General features: G+C 46.4%; 1 protein-coding gene across 5 annotated transcripts in view; it reads right to left on the bottom strand.

Annotated features, from left to right (window-relative positions):
• Nucleotides 1–22,392, bottom strand: part of IPCEF1 (interaction protein for cytohesin exchange factors 1) — an 844,548-nt gene extending 822,156 nt beyond the window's left edge. Inside the window, exon 1 of one of the 5 annotated variants that reach the window (XM_085611546.1) lies at nt 22,143–22,392. In XM_085611546.1, coding sequence (XP_085467672.1) covers nt 22,143–22,199 — 57 coding nt within the window. In that variant the 5' untranslated portion in view covers nt 22,200–22,392. The remainder of the gene's footprint in view (nt 1–22,142) is intronic. The other 4 variants (XM_085611547.1, XM_085611538.1, XM_085611539.1 and 1 more) reach the window with 4 other exon arrangements.
• Nucleotides 22,393–22,769: the final 377 nt, after the last annotated feature.

Here is a 22,769-nt window from a genome sequence, read left to right as displayed (position 1 = left end):
GTAAAATGCCACAAAGAGGTAGACAACAAATCAGATTGTGTTACAGATGCGGTAGTTCATTTCATAATGCAGATTATACTAGATGTCCGGCAATAGGGAAAGGTTGCAAGAAATGTGGACGTAAGGGCCACTTTGCAAATATGTGTAAGCAATCGTTTAAACAGAGGGTGGCCACAATTGATGGTAATGCTAACATCTTTTCTCATGACACGGATTCTTCGTGTGTAATCAGTACACCCATTCAGCAGGTGGATAACATTTTAAGTGTGGATGATCCTGCTGATAATATTCTAAGTGTTGATGACCAAATAGGTAGGAAGAATAGACCTAAAGCAGACTTTGTGATAAATGGGAAACCAGTGCAATTGATGGTGGACTGTGGATCCATGTACACGATCATTCCAAAAGACATATTTGATAGGTCATGGACAGATGTTGTGTTATTACCCAAAGATATTAATCCTGGGGGTTACCAAGGTGAAACAATAAATTTGGGGCAGATCCATACAAGGAAAAGTATATGTTGCCACTGAGGGACCACCTATCTTGGGGTGGATGCACCAATATGATCTTTCGATCATAGTTCATCCCAGAGCTCTCACTCAGGTGATGGTGATTGAAAACCCATCTCTAGGGAAAATTTTAGAGGAGGTGAAAGATGTATTCAGAGAGGAACTAGGTTGCTTAAAAGGTTATGTACATAAAATGATTCTGAAATCCAATGCTATTCCAGTACAACACAAGGTGCGCAGGACACCCTTAGTAGCCAGGGAAGCAGTTAAGGAAATGTTGAAAGATATGGTTACTTCGGGGGTTATAGAACCTGTGGAGAGCTCCATGTGGGTTTCTCCGGTCGTCATCACTGAAAAATCAGATGGAAAATGTAGATTCTGCATTGACCTTAGGTCACTTAAACAAAATGTAGTTGTAGACACCTTTCCTCTACCGAATATCAATGAGTTGATTCTGGCTCTGAGTGGTGGTAAGTTCTTTTCGAAATTAGATTTAAAAAATGCTTATCATCAAATCAAATTACATAATGAGTCCAAGCCACTCACAGCCTTTATCACCATGGATGGCATTTTTCAGTGTACTAGGATGCCGTTTGGCCTCTGTTCGGCTGCCAGCATTTTTCAGAGGGTGATGAATGTACTGTTTAAGGATGTTAATAACATTGTCTTTTTTCAAGATGACATCCTTATTTTTGGGGACACTCTTGCTCAACATAATCATACGCTTAGAGAAGCTTTACTCAAAATAAGAGACTCTGGTTTAACTCTCAGACGTGAGAAATGCAAAATCTTTGTTGATAAGGTTGACTACCTAGGGTATGAAATTTCAGACCAGGGAGTAAAACCCAAACAAAATTTGCTGGATGCTATTCGCTTGGCCCCTATTCCCTCTGATAAGGACAAGCTGAGGTCCTTCTTAGGACTTATAGAGTATTCCTCAAAGTTTGTTAAGGATTTTTCAACCAAAACTGTTGCTATGAGATCCCTCTTAAAGAAGAGTGTCGCATTTGTGTGGGGCACGTCTCATCAGACATGTTTTGAGGATGTTAAGAAAAGTATTTGTGAAGCAGGTATTCTCACTCCTTTTAACACCAAACGCCAATCAGTACTCACTGTAGATGCCAGTGCCACTGGTCTTGGAGCGGTTTTGGCTCAATTGCATAATGGTCATGAGAAAACGGTGGCATTTGCATCTAGAACATTGACTGATTCCGAAAAGCACTATTCGGTGATAGAACGTGAAACTTTGGCGGCTGCCTGGGGGTGTGAATACTTTAGAACTTATTTATGGGGTTCCAAATTCACACTCAAATCAGATCACAAACCTCTCATCAAGGTGCTGTTACCAGGAGGTACAAATAAGTGTTCGGCAAGGCTGGCTAGATTAGCCTCTTGCCTTCAGGAGTATTGCTATGATGTAGTTTACATTAAAGGTTGGAGAAATGTACAAGCCGACTGCTTATCCAGATTATCTCTTGATTGGGAGACTGTTGATAAAACTGCTGTTTTAAAGAAACAAAGCGAAGGGGCTGTAGCATCAGTACAAGATGTATTGAGTGTGTTTGAATCTCAAGCCATTACAAAGGCAGATTGGATAAGGGAAATGTCATCAGATAATTCCATGTTAGAACTAAAACGTTTGATTCTCTTAGGTGGTAGAAGAGAAAGCTCAGTCTCTCCCTCCACTAGACCTTATGTAAAGATTCTGGATGAGCTATCTGTATGTGGAGATGTAGTAATCATGCGAGGGGAATTGTTTATTCCACCTGTGGCGTTAAGACATAACCTAATCAGCTTGGCTCATGAAGGGCATCTGGGCCAAACAAGAACAAAAAAAAGATTGAGAGTGAATTGGTGGTGGCCCGGTATGGACTCAGATGTAGATTCTGTAGTTGCCCATTGTGAGGTTTGTAAGGAGAGTGACAAACGCTTGAAAGTGGGTGTCCAAGCCTCCATAGGACACATAACTGATCCAGGTCAACCATGGCATAGCATTTGCTTAGACTTTATTGGACCCATGAATAAATTGAAGGAGAGTTTACGTTTTGGCATGGTAGTGGTTGATGTCCATTCGAAGTGGTTGATAGTTAAGTTCCTGAAAGATATTACCACATCAACTACTATCAACACTTTAAAGGGAATATGTAGGGAGGAAGGTATACCCTCAATTTTGATAACGGACAATGGTACTCAGCTGACGTCCGATGAGATGCAGAAATTTTTGGGGTCCTTTGGCATCAAACATGTTCGCACCTCCCTTTACAATCCGCAAGGCAATGGAATGGTTGAGAGGGCAAACCGTCTTGTTAAAGGTACCATTCAAATGGCCATGTCTAGCGGAAATGGAGTTGATTGGTTAGTTTCTGAAATGCTGTGGGCATATCGCTCGAGTGTGCATGGAGTGACAGGCAAGACACCGTTCGAAATGATGCGTGGTAGACTTCCCAACACCAAACTGGTTCCCACATGGATTAAGGAGATTGTGTTGAGAGATTCCACACCCAGTAGTAGTTCTTCCTCCTCTTCTCAACATGGGGGGTGCACGGAGAAGAAATCTGGGAAACATATTTCCTCTGGTGATTTGGTAAAAGTACGCAGTGGTAGATCAGGTGCTCGGTTTTCAAAATTTTTAGGTCCTTACAAGGTCAAACACACTTTACCTTATGGTGTGGTTTTGGACAATGGAGACAAGTGGAATTATAGACGTGTGGCACTGTACCAGAAGGGTAGTATTAGTGACAATGTCAGAAAGGAAGGTCAAGACACTGGTTGTAGCAACACTTTATCTATGTCTGACCCTGATTTGTTGAGCAGTCCTCTTGACAGTGGTTCCGCTCATGTGGGAAGACGAGGGGGTGGTGATGCCTCTGTCTCTTTGAATGAGGCTGAATCAATAGTTCCTGTTGCAAGAGAAGTGAGGCATGTGAGAGGTCGCCATCCTCCAGGTTATTTGAAAGATTACATATGTAACTGATGTTCATATTTTAGGTTTGATTACTTGTATCTTTGAGTTCTTCTCCAAAGTGTTAAGTGACTATTGCATTACTTGTACCATGTAATTTTTAAAACGAAATATATCTGAATGTTATTTACTTCTTTCATTCTTTCTCTCATACTTCTTTCATTCTTTCTCTCATCCTCCTCTAATCTTCTCATTCTTACTTTCAGTTATTTCCTTCAGTTTTTGTTTTCACCTATTTGTGTAAGAGGAGAGGATGTGTTGTAATCTTCTCCTAGGTATGTTGTGTTAAGGACCCTCCCAGCGTGGAGTGTGGAGCGCTGTGTTCAGTGCATTCCACGTTCGACCTAGGAGTGGTGGATTCTGAGCTAGGCAGTTGATAACTGGCTGGCCTAGGGTGAGCATCGCTTTCCATGCAGGATAACTTAATTCAATAAAGAATTGCCGTACCTCTTACCTGAGTTCATCTGGTGATTGGAGGGGACCGTTCTTAACAAAAGGATTTTTTGCATTGTTCGAAGGTTTACAAGTTGTCCCCTTCAGATAGGTCTTGGATTATGTGGTATTCTCCCTGAGTCCAAGATGGAAAAGCGTGTGGTTGTAAGGCCAGACAGAACATGGGGTTGCAAGCTATAGGCATGTTGGGGATTGGAAGGATGTGAGGCCTCTGGGAATCGCGATTTTATCCCAGATATCAAGCACAGTTTTCATGGGGGTTGCCGTATATGCGCTTTGTGGTAGCGCCGCATGAGCCAGGCCAGATCCCACAGGGGCCTGCATGCCACTGCCCGGTCCATGTGAAACCAGTGTTTCTCACTTTCCCGTACCACCCACTCTGAGATATATTGAAGATGAGTCACCCAGTAATAGTCCAGGAGGTTAGGGTAGGCAAGACAACCACGATCGCAGGGCATCATAAGCAATTTGTTTGAAAAGCGGGGACAGCCTTTACTCCATATTAAAGAAGTTAGGTTGCGCTGGAGATTCTGGATGTCTAGCTGCAGAATGAGTGTGGGCAGGGTTTGAAATAGGAATAGTATTTTGGGTAAAAGCATAATTTTAACGGCGTTGAGGCGGCACATCCAGGGAATTGGGAGTTTTTTCCAGCGGCGTATGACTTCCCGGATTTCTCATCGGCTTGATAGCCAATCGGCCCGCGTCCAGGAGGAAAGTGACGGGGTCACGTTGAGGCCTAGATAAAAGATTGAGTTGTCAGTCCAAAGTAAGGGGGTGAGAGACTGAAGTCGCTAAATTTCCATATTTGGGTGAGGTTTAAGGCATGGGACTTGGTCATGTTAATCTTGAAGCCTGAGGCTACTTCAGAAGTGTGACGATGGGAGGCTAGTGTGTGAAGAGAGGTGGTAGATGCAGTGAGCATGAGTAGAAGTTCATCTGCAAAGAGTGACACTTTGTAGTCTTGACCTCCAAGAGGGATACCCATTATTTCCGGGGACCGACGTATAGCAATAGCTAAGGGTTCCACCGCGAGGAGAAGGAGAGAGAGTGGGCATCCCTGCCTGGTGCCCCTGCGCACAGAAATTGGAGGTGTAAGTTGACCATTAATACGAATCAGCACTATAGGATTGGTGTAGGGGGCCATTAATTTGGAGATCAGTGCCGGTACTAGGCCTATCTTGTGAAGAACCGCTCGCAAGAAGTGCCAGTCGATGCGATGAAAGGCTTTCTCTGCATCCAGGGACACCAAGCAAGCTGGAATATCTCGCCTTTGGACTTTTTCGATGAGGCGAGCGATGCGATGGATGTTATCTGCGCCCTGGCAGTGTCGAATAAACCTCACCTGGTCTGCGTCAATCGGGCCAGGGAGATAGGGCTCAAGCCGGTTCGCCAGTATTTTAGTGCATATCTTGGCGTCTGTATTGAGTAGAGCAGTGGGGTGGTAGGAGGTACAGAAAGAGTCATCCTTCCCGGCTTTTGGGATGAGAACCACTTCAGCTTCTGACATTGTGGGGGGGAATGGCCCGACACATCAAAGAAAGTGTTAAAAAGATGGAGGAGGTGGTCTTGAATCTGGGGAAGAAAGGTATGATAGAAGCCGACTGTGAGGCGGCCCGGTCCTGGAGTTTTGCCCGTCTGGAGTGGTTTCAGAGTCTAGTGTAGCTCGTCCAGAGTGATTGGGTCAAGGAGTTTCGCATTTTGAGGGTTAATGGGTTCCCAAGGGCATACGCTGAGAAAGGAAGTTATCACTTGCGGCGCGTTTGGAGCGGCAGTATAGAACTATTTATAAACTGTAGAAATAGCTTGCCCTTTGTCTCACTCGGTCGTAGCCCATGAGTTGTCTGAATGCTTGAATTTGGAGATATGTGCTTTGGCTGACTGGGCCCAGAGGCGGCGTGCCAATGATGGCCCGCCTTGTCTCCTCCTGCAAAGAATTTCTGTTTAAGTGTCATGAGTGCCTGTTACGCTCTATTAATTCGATTAAGTCTTAGCGGTCCCCGTAACATGGCGAGGTGTTTTTTGTGCGTTTCATTAGCTAGGTTCATTTCGACAAGGTGGGCTTTACGAGACCGGGCTATGGCAATGGAAGAGATGAACCCCCGAATAGTCGCTTTAAAAGCTTCCCATCGCATGGGTTTAGGTGGGTCGGGTGGGGGGGGGGGGGTATTTGTGTGAAAGAATGCTAGGATTTCTTTGCGAATCTCAGCTACGTCGACTGGGTCTCGTAATATGTGGGGAGAAAGGCGCCATCGAGGGGGGGGGGGGGTCATGCCGGCGACCAGGTACACGGAAAGTTAGTGCTAGAGGGGTGTGATCCAATATAGATATTTCGGATATTGTGCCCATTTCCAGGGACCTTGTCAGAGAGTGGATGAGAAAGCAATAGTCAATATGCGAGTATGAGCGGTGGACATGTGAGAAGAAAGAGTAATCCGGGGGTCTGGTGATTTATATCTCCTGGCATCCACCAAGCCCAGGTCTGTAAGGTCCCTCTTAAGGGCAGCTGACATTGCTGCTGAGCCTTGTTTGTTTGTAGAGTTTTATAACGCCCAAACTAGACCCTAGACATCGGGTATCAGAGCGCTTTACATGAGCACCAGTTTTGTTACATGAGGACACATTCATTTTTGTTAGGCATGGGAAGATTAAGTGATTTGCCCAGAATCACAGGATGTAAAGCGTCGTTGCCCAGACTCGAACCCGGTTCCCCCCAGCTTCAAGGTCGACCGCTCTAGCCGTAAGTCTACATCCTCTCCCCAGCCTTGATAGGTAGGGGTATTGCGGTCCATATCTGGATCCCAGACCATGTTAAAGTCACACCCAAGTATTACTGATCCCTCTAGGGAGCGCAACTGGTCCCTCAGGAAGGAGTATTGTGCCTGGTTGGGTGCGTAGATATTGAGAAGACTTAATGGTTGTGTGCCTAGCTGGGTTTGAATTTTTAAGTAGCGACCTTCCGCGTCTCCATCACCCGAGGAGATGTTTTCCCCAGCTTGACTTTAGTTAGTATTGCAACTCCTGCTGTTTTGGAGGCAGAGGACGCCCAGTATTGGCAGGGATATTTAGGTTGAGCCATGAGATGTGTGACTGTGAGTAAGAAGTGTCTTCCCTGTAAGAAGATATCAGGGTCTTGTATGAGTAAATATCGCCAGATCTGACACCTTTTGTTGTGTGAGTTAAGCCCTTTGACATTGAGGGAGAGGAGCTTAACAAGCAGTGGTATCGTGGTCATGGTGGTAAGAAAGGTGGTGACAGGGGGTGCTGGGGCTATATATAAGGATGCTGTGGAGGAGTGGAGGGTGAGTCCCCAGTCTGAAGGGTGTATAAGGCAGGTTGCAAAGGGGTCCCCCTGACGAGCGCGTCTGCTCTCCGGTGTAGGGCTGGAAGGAAGAGAGAAAAGGAACAATAGTTGTAACAAAGAGCGCCCAATAGGGCCTGTAGGGTGTACTGCCATTCTGAAATGGCTCGGAAGTTGAAACAGGAGCCATTCCGAAGATGTCACTCTTTTGGAGGGCATTATGGGTAGGGGGGTGCGTAGTAATGTAAGCTCTGATGAATCAGTCTCCACCGACCACGGCCAGCTCAGGAAGGGAGGCAATAAGCCAGCTATTCATCCGCCTATGTCTAAAAGGTAGGAGCGTAGTGTTAGAGTGTTAGAGTAAACTCACCGGTGGCCCCTATAGAAGTGGGGACAGGCAGAACAGAGTGAGCATTGCAAACCAATTGGGTCTATCTTATGGTCCATGTAGTAAGGTCTATAGTGTCCCCAAGTCTGTAAGTGATATGTAGAGGGATCCAAATGTGTCAGTCACATAATTAGATGTTTGCTATTTCGAAGCTGCTGATGAGCTGGCCGGTGAACGGGATTCACTCATGGTACAGATCTGCTGGATGATATCCTGGTTGGCTTGTGAGGAGTCCTGTGTCTTAGGGCCAGACTGAGGGGGAAGTATCTTGGCCCACTCCGGCCGGGTTGGTACCCTGCGAGAGGCCCGGGAGAGGAGGGGCTAGTATCTGTGGATTCCAGCGGTAGCTGGAAAAGTTGCTTCGCCTCGCGCAGGGACCGGAGAGCCCGTCGTTTGCCCTCCCAGGAAAAGATCAGGGTGAAAGGGTGACCCCATTGGTACTCGATGCTGAGATTGCGCAGTCAGTGACAGGTTTGAAGTCTCTGCGTCTGAGTAAGGTTACAGGTGCAATATCTTGGAAAATCTGGATCGAATATCCATTGCATGATAAGTTGGAAGTTCCGCAAACTTTCTGCAAGAGGGCTTCCTTTTCGACAAAGAAGTGGACGCATGTGTGAATGTCTGGAATGTAGTCCGGGCAACCTCGAGGGCCAGCCAGTGAGCTCTGTCTAGAGTGGGGAGACGCGTTGTCCTCAGCTCTGATTGTATGTAGAAGGTCTGCTGTGAAGGTCATAATATCTTGTCTCTCCGCTCTGCACGGGACGCCTCTAATGCAAAGGTTATTGCATCGACTTCTGTTTCTCAGGTCTTCCTGCTTTAATTGAAGATCAATATGCTGATTTCATTACAAGACCGAAGGCTACATTATGCATTAATCCTTTAATGCAGTCACAGACAGCCGCACTACATCACAAAGAAAGAAAACAGTTCTAGAATGTAGTGCCCAGGATACAAATGGCATGAGACACAAACAGACTGCCTCTTTTAAATGCGGCTCACAGGCAGATAAGTAACATTTCTTCTTCTCACGTTACATTGACTTAATTACTCATTTAATATATATAAAAGGGGGATTTACTATTAACATCTAGTTTAACTTACTGATTTTCATGTTTTAAGCTGTTTTTGATGGTGTTTTTCGTTGCGCAACTTCTTCTAACCATCGCCTTCTCCAACAGCGTTTCCATCGTGCCATTAACGACTTTGGGCTCACACCCCCCTTCCCTTAACCCCCGATCGACTTCCTATTAAGGTCGTCGATCCCTTAATTTTCGCGCGTTTCTTTCATTATTTGTTAATTGGATCCTAACCTAACCGTTATATCTGTAACTTCATTCTAACCTAATACCAAGACAATATCTTGTTTTCGCTATACCAAACTCTCTCTCACACACAATCTCGACGTGTTCACACTTTTGGGTTTCTTGACGCGCTCGCGTTAATCGGAGCGAGCGCGTCATAACTTAGAGGAGTGCACCTTGGAAACAGTGCACGTTCGTAAGCCTTTTCCCCAGGCTCTTTCCTCTGATTATGACGGCTCCCTGGCAACAGCTGATCTCGAGCGAGAGCTTCAGTTACTCCGCTCGATCAGCTGCTGCCAGGGATCGAGTTTCAACGGAACGAAACCTAATAAGCTTCTAATTTACAATTTAATACTTCTAATTCTACCAATCGAATATTATACCATTCCAGGTTACCCAAATTACAAGTTTCCGTTGCCATCCAAAAAAAAAAAAAAAAAAAAAAAAAAAAAAAAGAACTTAATAATCCCAATTTGACATCTCAATAAAATAATTTAAAAAAAAAAAAAAACAATTAAGGGGAGAGAACTTAATAATCACTTTTTTATTCCTAAACATTATTTAATCTTTACTGATACTTATTAACTACGGTTTTAATAATGTCAGATCTTGACTCGGATGATGCTACTGCTAGCTTACCCCTCCATGATAATGATTCATTTAAACAATTTTTACAAAAGGAGATGCGATCCTGCATGCTATCCACGTTCAAAGAAGTGATGTCTTCTAAAAGATCTCTCCCCTCTGGTCAGGATGACCCTACCTTCGACCTCACAACTCACGGAAAAAAGACTAAGAAAGAGAAATACTGCGAACATCCTTATGATTTCACTACAAGAGGTCGTAGTACCTCAGTTGACCTAGGAGGTCCTAGCACCTCTTCCTTGTTGGGAGGTCCCCACGCCTCAAATGAGAATATTGCCGCTCACGGCATAAATCTGTTGGGTGCCCTTAGCGGCACAAACTTGACTGGTGCCCCTCGCGGTACATCCCGTTGTGAGGGGAAGGATGTTGCAGACTAATTCAGAGGAAGAAAATTTCAACAACCCCTATGACGAATTTGTCTTGGACCTCGACGTCCCAAACCAAGACCTCAATCCTGGCGAAGGAGAATCACCTTCCTCTTCCGACAATATCATCCTCAATCCTCTAGGAGAGGAAATGTTCTCCCCCTAAGCATTTCCCACCCTAACAGCTCAAAGTGGTTTCCCCAAGAACATGTTTCTAAGTTCATTAGGAGATGGCTAAGGAACTCTCTGGAAAGAGAGACCAGGAATACCCTCAAATCTGAGTGCCCGAGACCCACCATCCATGATAAGGTCGCTCAAACCCTAACCTCGACCCCGACCTAATTAAATTCTTATTTAAATTAGGGAAAGACCCTAGAAGAGGTCTGGAGAGAGCACTCAAGGGCTGCCAAGACCACCTCCTTGACGTGCTCGGGCCCATCACCAGGATCCTAGACCTTGCAGAGGAGTCACATATTTCAAATACGCCTCTCGATACCAATCGTATTCGCGGATGGAGCCAAAGAGCTATTGTCCTCCTTGGTAACGCGAACTCGAGTCTGAATATCGAAAGGAGGAGAACTATCCTGTCCAAGATTAATCCCAAACTCAGCGACCTGGCAGAAAAAGAACCTTCTGACAACCCTAAAGGTCTTCTCTTCGGGGAAGACATGATCAAGTCAATCGGCAAATATGTCGCCACTTTTACCGCCCTCGACAGGGCTCAATCAAATATGAAGTGTGTATTCAACACAAGCCTTTTTGGACAGGCCGGAAGAAGGGGCCGTTCTTTCGGCCGCACTTCCCAGCGGCCCTTCTCGTCCTTCAGAGGTTCTGGTAGAGGCTTCTACCCCTCAAATCAACAATTCTACACCCGTCGAGCCAGGGGAGGACCTCGTAATAGAGGCTACAGATCCCGTGGAAATCCAAACATCTCCAATCCTGCAAGTAAGTCTTCCTCCTCTTTCTCTTTCTTCCCAAGTAGGGGGCAGGCTAAAACTCTTCTTTCACATGTGGGAGTCCCTAACTCAAGATCCTTGGGTTCTAGAAACCGTCCAGGGCTTCAAAATAGACTTTTTAGAAATCCCCTTCCAATGTCATCCCCCAAATCCATTAACTCTTTCAGTCGATCATCAGAAGATCGTCGAAGAGGAAATCTCTTCAATGCTCAAAAAAGGAGCTATCATACAGGTTCCATGGTCATTAAAAACATCAGTACCCTTTTCTTAGTTCAGAAAAAGGACAAAGGATGGAGACCAGTAATAAATCTTCGAGAGGTGAACAAATTCTTAGTTTACAGACATTTCAAGATGGAAGGTATTCACCTTCTCAGGGACCTTCTCCTGAAATGAGACTGGTTGGTGAAATTAGACCTCAAGGACGCCTACTTTACCATTCCGATGGCTCTAGAACACCAGCCCTTTCTCCAGTTTACTTGGAAGGAGCGTCTGTACCAATTCAAACCTCTTCCCTTCGGTCTCGCATCCGCGCCCTGGTGCTTTACCAAAATAATGAGGACTATCGTCTCCATTCTAAGAGAGAGGGGTATCCGGCTCATTATTTACCTAGACGACATTCTGATCATGTCTCAAATCTACTCCCAAATTCTGAAAGACCTCTCTACCACCATCCACCTTATCGAAAGTCTCGGCTTCATTATAAACAGAGAGAAGTCCATCCTTACACCTTCAAAATCCCTAGAATTTCTCGGTTTCACCGTAGATACTTCGAACTGTCTCCTCCTTCTCCCTACCAAGAAGATCGCCAAAATTCGCAAAGAAATCAGATATGTCCTAAAAAAAGACTCTATAACCCTACGAGAGTTAGCCCGTCTTCTTGGTCTCCTCTCTTCCAGCATCCAAGCTATCTTTCCAGGACCACTGAACTACCGCGCTCTTCAGAGATTAAAGGGGAAAGCTCTCAAATCTGGTCTCTGGTACGAGGACTCTGTGACTCTCGACCAAGAAGGGAAATTAGAACTCTCATGGTGGCTAGAAAACCTGGATGCGTGGAACGGCAAAGCAATTTTCGGCTCTGTCCCGGAATTTGTCTTGGAATCAGATGCGAGCCTCCACGGTTGGGGCGCTCGCTTCCTCGATCAAAACACCGGTGGTGCATGGTCCTCTGCGGAATCTTCCCACCACATAAACTTCTTGGAACTTACAGCCGGATTATATGCCCTAATGAGCTTCAGACACTCTCTTCAAGGCAGATCTGTCCTTCTCAAGATGGACAACATCTCTGCAGTATCGTATATCAACCGCCTTGGCGGAACCAAATCAGCAGATTTATCTGCTTTAGCGAAAAAACTCTGGATGTTCTGTTTAGAACACAAGATTTCCCTGAAGGCGGAATATCTTCCAGGGAAGTCGAATCTCTCTGCAGATTGGAACTAAAGATTCCTCTCAGATCATACAGATTGGAAACTCAATGTGAACGTTTTCAATACCCTCCCTCTCTTTTGGGGTCCACTAGATGTGGATTTATTTGCAAGCAGATTAACTTTCCAACTACCAAAATATTTCAGTTGGATGCCAGACCCGGGAGCTCTAGCGGTGAATGCCTTTCTTCAATCCTGGTCAAACCTCCAAGGTTACGCATTCCCTCCCTTTGCCATGATACAAAGGGTCCTACAGAAGGTCAGAATAGACCAATGTTGCTTGATCCTGATAACCCCATTTTGGCCCTCTCAGGCTTGGTTCCCCACCACACTCGAACTTTCTTGCGACATCCCCTTCCTCATTCCAGCGAACAAAGGTCTGGTCACCAACGCAAACGGAGAAGATCACCACCTAATCTCTTCAGGGAATTTGAACCTTCTTGCTTGGAAAGTGTCAGGCAATCCAACGAACTGTCTGGCCTTTCGTCATCAGCTCTTTCCCTCCTCTGAGAATCTTGGGCACCCGGAACTCATTATAGATACAACAACATGAATCTAGCTGGAATTGATCTTTCTAAGTTCCAAGCTCATTCTCTCAGAGGTGCTATGGCAAGCAAATCCTTCTGGTCCGGAGGAAAGTTAGATGATATTCTTAAAGCGGCCGATTGGTCTAATGCCTCAACCTTCGCACACCATTATTGTAAACCTATTGAACAAGTCGGATGTAGTACTTCATGGCTACCAACATGCATAATGTAGCCTCCGGTCTTGTAATGAAATTGCGATTCTCCTATTAACATGACTAGAGAATCTGGATTTCATTAAAGACACAGAGGCTATCATTATCCCTCCCTTTTGCTCCACTCCCTTGGTTGGTATATTTCTCGAACTATGTACTTGAAGCTATGTACTTTGATGATTTTCTTGAAGCTATGTTCTTTGTTGATGTTTACTTGTTTTGCATATCAAGCTGTGACCTTTCTATTATTTTACCTTTTTGTACATTCGCTCTCTTTTTCCTTTCAGATAATTCTTCATGATCATCTATCCTTCATCCTACCTCTCTTCGGACTCGTCGCTTCCTCCAATTTCAAGACCAAGTTGGACCACACCTCTGAACTTTATTTACCTTTTTGCATTTAAAAGAAGCAGTCTGTTTGTGTCTCATGCCATTTGTATCCTGGGCACTACATTCTAGAACTGTTTTCTTTCCTTTGTGATGTAGTGCGGCTGTCTGTGACTGCATTAAAGGATTAATGCATAATGATAGCCTCCGTGTCTTTAATGAAATCCAGATTCTCTAGTCATGTTAATAGGAGAATCGCAATTTTCAAGCATTGCCATTCTGTGCCACAGGTTCTCATGGTCCTCTGATCGCACACCCATCGTGCGTTCAAGGTAGTCCACTCGCCCCCTGATCTCTGTGACGTCCCGTTGGATCTCTCTGAGGCAGGTCTTGAACTCTGTTTTGATGGAGCTAATTTCGGTTTTAATTTCTTGCAGGAAGGTGGTCATAAAAGCCTGTTTGACTGTAACCGCCATGGAAGTCTCATCAGCCATAGTCTCGGGAGGTTCGGCGGTTCAGGGACAGGCGGCAAAGTAGGGTTGAATTTCATCCAGAATGAAGTCACTTGATTATCCTTAGCCGGGGTGAAGCGGGAATCTTTACCAGCTTTAGCCCGTGGCATGGCCATAGCAACGCCATCCGTTATGTGGCCGTGTGACAGGGCTGCGTGCCAGCCAGTCCGTAAGCAGGCAAAAAAGGGGGGGGGGGCCAGCAATGATCACGAATGCGGTGGCTTACAGGGGTGAGGTGACCCAAGTGTCTCACAGGAGGGAGTGTCAGTCTGTCTCAAGTAGGGTCAGTGAGTCCTCACTTGGAATCATGGAGGCTTTATACATCTACTTCCAAAGGAGGCAAGTTCAGCGGAGTGTATTCCCTCACTGACTCCAGGGAGTATAGTGAACAAAGAAATGGGCACCTCGCAAATTCAGGCAGGGTCCAGAGAGGGGGGGGGACCCTGTATAGGTCGAACCATCCAACATGCTGGGCCCCCAAGGTATCCCCTGCCACCGGCGAGTTATTATGGCTCACGGGAGGTCGAGGAGTCAGTGCTGGAGCGGAGGAAGAAAGCGTGGGGCCCAAGCAGGTGTTCAACAGTCTACCCAGCACTGGGATCCTACAGACTGGGCAGGGTAGAGGGCTTCCAATAATGTGTCACCAGGTGGGGAGGCAGGGCGCAGGATCAAATCACGGAGCGCTGGGAGACCACGCGCTCAAACCGGTAATTCTGGCCCTATTGACTAGGGTGAGGCTCCGGGTTGTTAGGCTGTAATGGAGGGAGGAGGCGGGAGAGTAGCCTATCCCCCTTACCTTCTCCATCTCTGTGGACTGCCAAGTTCCCACAGGGGGAGAATCCCATCTGATCGCTTGAAGGCGCGGTCCAGTGGCGCAACGAAACTTGATGGGGCCCCCCTGCAAAGCATAATGAGGGAGCGCCCCAGCGGCCCAGCCCACCACCTACCACTTTGCCCCACCGACAAAACTAAGCAGTCACCTAAAGCCGTATTTTCAGCACTTATCTGTGCATACGTCGAACAGCAAATATAAATAGAATGCACTTTGTGTTCTAGGGCTGCCTGAATGATGAGATCCATGACTGATAATTAAAGGGAACAAAGACAGAAAAGGCACATTATAAATGAATACAAACTTATTTATTTAAAACTCTATTTAGTGCCAAGACGAGGTCTTTCCAGGCTCTTTAAACACATGGCTGCATTTTTCTTTTGGCAACCCTAATTTTTATTCCATTTCATGAAATGCCTTCTCACACTACAGCAGTAAATGTAAATTTCAAATACAAGGAATAGGCAGAGTGGGGGCACAGGGAGTACCGGAACCAGAAAAAAACTAAGCCTCGGTAACCAGTTTACAAAGGTATGTTGACTGAGCACCTCAGAGCGTACAGCTGACTGTTGTGGTGCACTGTAGCACCCAACAACACTTTTCAATAATGTACATCACACGCCGACATTTAATAGCGCTCACTGGGTAGAGGTTATATAGCACATAGCTCAGAAATACCATATAGATGGATGGCATGCAGCTCCCAAGATCATTGTAAATAGTTTAAAACACACACTAGCATCGAACAGAACGCTCTGGACAGACCTTGCATACACCCCACATAGCACAGATATACTTTACAGCTGGCTGCAATGTGGCCCCGAAGAGCACTTTTCAATAGCATGGAACACACACAAACTTCCAACACAACACATTAAATAGAACATTTTGCTTACATCCAACTAAGCACAGACATGGTGGCATTTGGGCCGTGGGCCATATTTTCCATAGAATGCATTTTCACCCTCAGAGAAGGCTATACACACAACCAACTGCATTCATTTACAGGCCTCAAAGCAGGCTGAGCAAACAACTGGCAGGCTCCATTTACGGGCTCGGAGGAAGTTGTGCACACATCCGACTGCATCCATTTACAAGCCTTAAAGCAAGCTGCATTAACAGCTGGCAGGATCCATTTACAGCCTTAGAGGAGGCTGTGCACACATCTGGCAGAATACATTTACAAGCCTCAAATGAGGCTGCTTAAAAACCTGTCAGGATCCATTTACTCCCTTAGAGGAGGCTGTGCACACATCTGGCAGCATTCATATAAAGGCCTGAAAGGAAGCTGCGTACGAAGCTGGTAGGGCCCATTAGGAACTAAGAGGAGGCTGTGCACACAGCAGTCAGCATCCATTTACTGGTCTCAGAAGAGGCTGACTACAGCTAGCAGGATCAATTTACATGCTTCAGACGAGACTGTGCACAGATAGCTGGCAGGACCCACTATGACCTCTGAACAGCCGGTGTACACAGCTGGCAGGATCCATTTACATGCCTCAGAGTAGATTGTGCACAGCTGGCTGGCAGGACCCACTATTACCTCTGAACAGCCGGTGTACTCAGCTGGCAGGATCCATTTGCAGCCCTCAGAGGACACTTTGTACAGCTGGCAAGGCCTGTTAAGACCTTAGAGGAGGCTGCGAACATATCTAGCAGGGACCACTCCAGGGCTCAGAGGAGGCTGGGAGCAAAGCTGGCAGAACCCATTTTCATGCATCAGTGGAGGCTGTGCACAGCTGGTTGGACCTCTTTACAGGCTACAGAGGATGCACCATTTTGGCACCTGTATAAGTGACCATAAAACACACTGTCTATTGTAGGTATTTAACATGGGATGTGGTTAAGATTTTGAAACAGATCAAAAAGGGGTCCATTCACAAACTGTATTTTGTAGTACATAAAGTAGTACTATGTAGTACTTCTCATGAACTATGAAATGCTATTCAAAAACCTACAAGCAGAGCCCTCCATACCTACTATCTTTTATCTGTCGAGATTTCTGTAAAAGTGTCGAAGGTCTCCACACACATAAACCTACGATTTAGCTGTAAGTGTCAGATGGACAATGGAAAGCTGCTGGGAAATGAGCAATAGTTACTACTGAATAGGAGGGGTTCAATGCACAATGTTTTGACTTTGGTCCTCACAGTGCTGGATTGTGTGCGTGAGTTGACAATATATATCAGTGGGCTTCAATGACAGGTCCTCAAACCAGTAAAAAACTGTTTAGTGTTTTAAAGTGCTGTTTTTTTTAAAAAAATGTTTAGTCCACAAATATTCACTTTGGTCCTATGTATGACATTCGAGACTTCCCAAGTGGACTAGCAGTCTGGAACAGAAGATACACAATTGATAGAAGCCATAGCATGAAAGAGAGGAGTTAGCGGCAAAGGAACTGAGAGTGGTGAAGGGAACCACTTGGATGCTGCAAAGCCGTGGGATCCCAGGCTAGTCAAAAGATATTGTGGGACCCGGGTAAAAAAAAAACTAGATATAGGCCCCTCTTTCCTTCATTTATGCCAGGTGGCACAGGAATCAGATTCAAAGTATTGAAAAAAAAGGTACACGACGGAAATAGAACAGGTATTGCTGGTTATTATACATGATCTGATGCCGTTGGTTGCCAATTCGATGTAAGCTGCCTCATCATTAATATTAAAAGAAAGGTCAGGCTTGCTTTATTAATCTATAAAATCGATTTAGAATCAGGAGAGTGTGGCCCTGCAGAAATGCAGGACCTGGGACATAATGGGGCAGTGAAATGCGTGGCTCCAAGAATATGGAAGTGTGGGGTCCCTGTGGGGAGGGAGACTGTGAATGTTGCGATAGCTGCGTGATGGGGCAGAAGAATGTGAAATCAGAAGCATCGGGGTGCTGTGGAGTCTGGGCTCACTGAAGTGGGCAGTACATTTAAGGAGCCTGGTGGGATAGATGGTACAGTTGAGCACTGGGTGTCGTTGGAGCGAAATCCCTGCGGCCAGTGGTGCATAGAACGCTAGAACTCTATGCACGGGGCTGCAAAGCATATAGGATTCAATATGACGCTATACTCATGGATAACTTGTCTCCAGTCCTAAGCATTTATGTACTCCATTAGTGGATTCTGGGAATTGCAGTCATTAAGACAGTGAATTTTTAAGGGAAAGCTCATGCTGGAATAGAGGTATTCTCGTGACATTGGGTCACATAACAGAACCTGGAGGATGAGCAGTGGCGTTTGGGATCCCTGGGGTAGAAGAGCGATCAGTGGAGTGGAGGCCACTGGAGTCGGGGGTAGGAACTGGTGAGTAGATTACAAAGCGAGTGTATGATCCCTGCAGGGCGGATCTAGGGGGGGTGGAAATGGTTTCCGTGGGTGTTGGGGGGTAGAGAGTGCGGGTGGAGAGTGTGGGACTGTGAAGAGCAGTTCAGTGTGGGGTGCCTTGAGTGCTGGACGCATGGAGTCTGAGAATCTGTGGGGGTGAGGGCCTAGGAGTGAATGATGCTCTCTGTGAGGCAAGTGGATTTTTTTCAACTGCCCTGGGGTGCTGTGGGATGCAGAGTATACAAGGCAACACCCTCACTCGCCATGAATAATTTGATTGGATCCCTTCCCACACTTCATTAACCTGGGTCCAGCCCCGTCTCCTAAGACAAGTGGAACGCGCAGAGTCCATCACTCGGTGTCATTCATCCATCCTAATGTATTGCAATGGCACTTGTGCGGCGGAAGAGCAGAGGAACCGCGTTACATGTCTGACAGGTCGAGAGCTATGCAGAGTTCAGTGGGTGGAGGGGGAGGGGTGAATGAGCGTAAAAGAGATGGATGTGCTTGGCATGCACGCCGTAAATCACTTAGCTCACAGCACAAAAGAGGCACCCTGCATCAAACACTCCTTCACTTCCTTCTCTCCCTATAACGCTGTCTTTCAATCTTTCTCTCTCCCTTCTATCCCTCCCTGCCTAGAACCGCTCTTTCTGCAACTCCCGCCTCTACTCCTTGGCTTGCTGTCTTCTTTCTTCTCAAACATTTACCCTCTCCGCCATCTATTTCCTCATCTTTCCCTCCTCTCGTCCCTCCTTTCAATTCTTCCGCCTCCCTTCCTTCCCCCATTACTCCCGTCCCTCTACTGTCCTTTCTATCACCTCCATGCTTCACCACCCTTGCCTGTCTCACTATTTGGGGCCAGTCTTTCGCCCTCGCTTCCTTCACAACCGAGTTTCCCCTTCCTAATCATCACTTTACCCCTCCTCTCCTCCCCCTCACCCTCTTCATCCCTCCCCCCTTCATTCCGCATCTCTTCCCACCTTCAGTCCCAATGGCGACCACCTTTAAATTTCACTCTCTCCTTTTACCTTCGCCTCAAGTGACGGTTTCTTCTTTTCTCACCAATTATTTCTCCTTCCCCATACCCTAGCCATCCCGCCGATCCTCCTCCCCCATCGATCTTTACAACCATCCTTATTGTCCCTGTACACGTGCTGCATTGCTTGCCTTTTCTTTTGCAATCTCGTGGACTTTCTCCAAGAGTGTTACCACTATTGCAGTCACAGCTGAGATGGCAACGTGTGTAGGCGCATGGACCCTCAACCCCACACTCACTCCCAAACAGATATAATGGGATTGCGACCACTGGCTGGGAGCACTGGTAACCCCCACTGCTCTAAAATCGGACGCAGTACAATAAACATCTGTTAATCAGCGCCAAGATACCCTTGGGCGAACCTGCTATACAAATACACGGTATGGTATGTTATGTTATTTTATGTTGTGTGCAATGTGCAATAGCCACAATACCCAGGCACTATAATTAGTGCCTTGAAGGGTCGCTTCTCATGGTGCACTGAGAATGAAGACGTACTTGTATCACTGCTACGCTTGCTTTTCTCAGGAGTGTCCAGTTTGTGTCCACGAGGGCTGGACTGATGCCAGATTTTCGAGCACAAACTTTTCTTTGCAATGACCACACAGGCAGTCCCCTCCGGGGGGAAGTCGGCCCCGGAACCCATTGAAAGAAGTTCAAGCTAACATGGGTGCCAAAAAAGAATAGGTGCAATTGGTACACTTCACCAAACCTAGATAACTTGACACTTCCTTATTTCCAGGCTAATCACTTACAATTCAAAATATTCCTGTTTAAATGGAGTACTCAGAAATGTTTTTAATGTATATATACTTTGAAAATCTGACAAAGCCTTCCCCACCCTCAGTATGGATCCCCGTTTGGTATGCATGTCCTATTCTGTCTTGCATACTATGCGGTGAACCATTTAATTGGAGGGACATCCCACTTTCTGCCTGTGGCCTTACACTCCCTGTGCCCAGGCACCCTTTGCTATCACAATTTCTCTCTGCTTCTAGAGTGCCAGCAAATAACCCTTGCAAGAGCACATGAAAGAAGTCAAGGGTCGGTGGGGGGAGGGGGTGATATCTCACTTGATGGTAGAGGAATAGCTGCTGGCACCCAGAGAAAGTGGAAGATTTACCAACAGGCTGTGCCTCTGGAAAGGCCGCGCCAGATGCTGTGTTTCCCTTCTGAATGACATCCCAGCACTACAGCCATTTCAAACGCACCAGGCTATCAGGAAATGCCACAATTTCACATGGGACAGGCAGAGACTGTTGAGAAGCCTAAAAAAAACAAGGCGGCCAGAAGTAACAGAAGATGCCTGCTAAGCACACACCCTGCTAACAAGCGATTTCCTGATCCCCCCCTTAGCGATTTTCAAGTGAGGGATATCCTGCCAATGGCGACGGCAGCTACCTGCGCTCCTGGGCTCAGTCACCTGGAGCACCTGCATGGCCTGCCTTTGGAGCCTAACCAGTGTGTCTTTTGCTCCTGGCAGCAGGCACCTGACTCCCATCTGTTTTTATACAAATACACACACATTCCATTGAAGACATGGAGGTTGAAAATTATGCCGTGTGAGACAACTTTTCAAACTTGAGAATGTGTAGGCGACAGACTGACTAACCTGAGGCCTGGCCTGCAGCTTCAGTGGCAGGCACGAACGGGCGGCAGAAGATCGGGCAAGGTAAGCATTGGCAATAATTAAATTAAGGCCGCACCAGTCCGTCCTGGGCCGCACGGGCCCTCTCAGCCGCCTCACCTCACGCGCACTTTAAATTGCGCAAAGTGGCATGCGCATGAGAATGACCAGCCCAACCATAGTATGCTCCACCCTAAGGGTGAAGATCGCGCAGATGTGGCCGCGCACCATTTAATTTATGATGAGGCGGCCGCGCTTGCAACTACGGCGAGCGTAACGTAAGTTACATAACTCCTTGCATCCGAGAAGGATCGGATGAGTGGAGTTCTAACTGGTTGCTGTTTGCGCGGCCGGCCGTGGAGGGGGGATAGCTGCCAAGGTTTTGGATTACTATGTGTGACATTTCCATATTTTCAGTGCAACTGTGAGTGACATTTCAAACACTAAGAGTGACATTTTATCGCGAGCAAAATCAAGCAATGAAGACGAGGGAAACAGTCTCTCTCCACCCAGCTCTCTCCTATCACCCTTTGTCTTTTGTAGTACTCCTTTCTCTCTACTCATTTCACCCTCTTCCTTTTGTCCGTACTTACTCCTGTTGCACCACTTTTACACTTGTCCTGTTCATATTTAGCGCTACTGCCTATTTTAGTCTGAAGGACTCTTATTTAATGTTTACTTCCAAAATTGCTCTTTATACTGTGTAAAATCTTATTATAGTTCTAACTTATTAATCTATGTGATGTTACATTTTGGGACTTCTGATACTACTGGCTAAAAGTATGAAAAGATGACGCAGCCACTTGGCAGCTATAGCAACTGAAGTAGCTCAGCTGTTTGTGTGAGAGGCTGGCTGAGCTCTTTCCTGTAAGGTGAATCTATGGCAAAACATGTCTCACATGAGCGTACAGAAGTCTGTTCTCTCTACTTTGGAAAGAATGCTTTACAGTCCAGCTTTTCTAAGCTTTTCGTGACCCGTGTATGATTGCTGAATACGCTTCCAATCACTAATAGTTTACTTAACATGGATTCTGTGCTTCAGTGGTGGGTATTGTACCACGCAACACTTCCATACTCTCATTTAGATTACTGTCTATGTCACTGAGCGACGAGCTCAGAACTTCAAGCGGTGCAAATGAAAGCCCCTCTTACCTTTCTGTCGCCATGACCCGGCCCTTGTAGCTATTCTGACCGGCAGCCAACTGCTCCGGTGCTGATCTGGGCTGACACTCTTACCTGGTGCACTGACCTGCCCGAAGGGCACAGAGGCCTTCTGGGGCGGCAGTGCAGCAACATTAGCATGCGAAAGACACAGAACAAAGAGAGCGCAGCAAAAGTGGCGGAGGCGAGTAAACTGCATTCACAATCCCACAAAGTAGAGCAGAATTAGCAGTCCAAGTGTCTCAAGAATGTAGAGAAATTATGAGTCATAAAGACGTCCGAAAAGACTCTACTCACCTGGCACCAACGAGCCTCGTAAGAATCCCAAACAGTTGCTGTTCCCGATATCAGCATCTTGTGGCCAGAACACCCTTGCTAGGATTCTCATGCTGTTTTTGTCTCACGCTGTATATCCAACCCAGTGCGCCAAACTTCCCTTACCAGCACACATTCTACTGGCGGCGCAGCGGCAAATCTCGTGGTGCAGGATAGGCTGCACAAAGCACGCACGTGCGTAATGGTAGTAACCAATCACTGCGCTAACAAATACAATTCAGTCTAATCAGAGTGAATCAACCAGCCTCATCCTAACTTGCAAGAACATCAATTGGCTGCTGAGTTCCCTTGACCCACGTGTGTTGTATAGGTAGCCTCACAAAAAAAAATATGGAGCTGATACTATAGATCTCAAAAAGAGGTAACACGCTCAACTTTTATAATAAACTGATGTGCGTGACAATATTTTTGCTAGCTTGGAGTAATGCGGTATTTTGACTTAAAATGCGTTAGTAGTAAAACGCGAGATGTGTGACACTTGGCAGGACTGAGGTGGCCCCTGGAGCGCCCCCCCCCCCCGCGGGTGCTGTGGGGGCCTGTGTTACGCCCCTGGCGCGGTCCTGATAAGGGCCCAAATCAGGCGCATGG

The sequence above is a fragment of the Triturus cristatus genome, chromosome 6 (assembly GCF_964204655.1).
Source record: "Triturus cristatus chromosome 6, aTriCri1.1, whole genome shotgun sequence".
Taxonomy (NCBI): Eukaryota; Metazoa; Chordata; class Amphibia; order Caudata; family Salamandridae; genus Triturus; species Triturus cristatus.
Note: the sequence above shows the minus strand (reverse complement) of the source record. Positions and strands in the feature narration are given on the sequence as shown.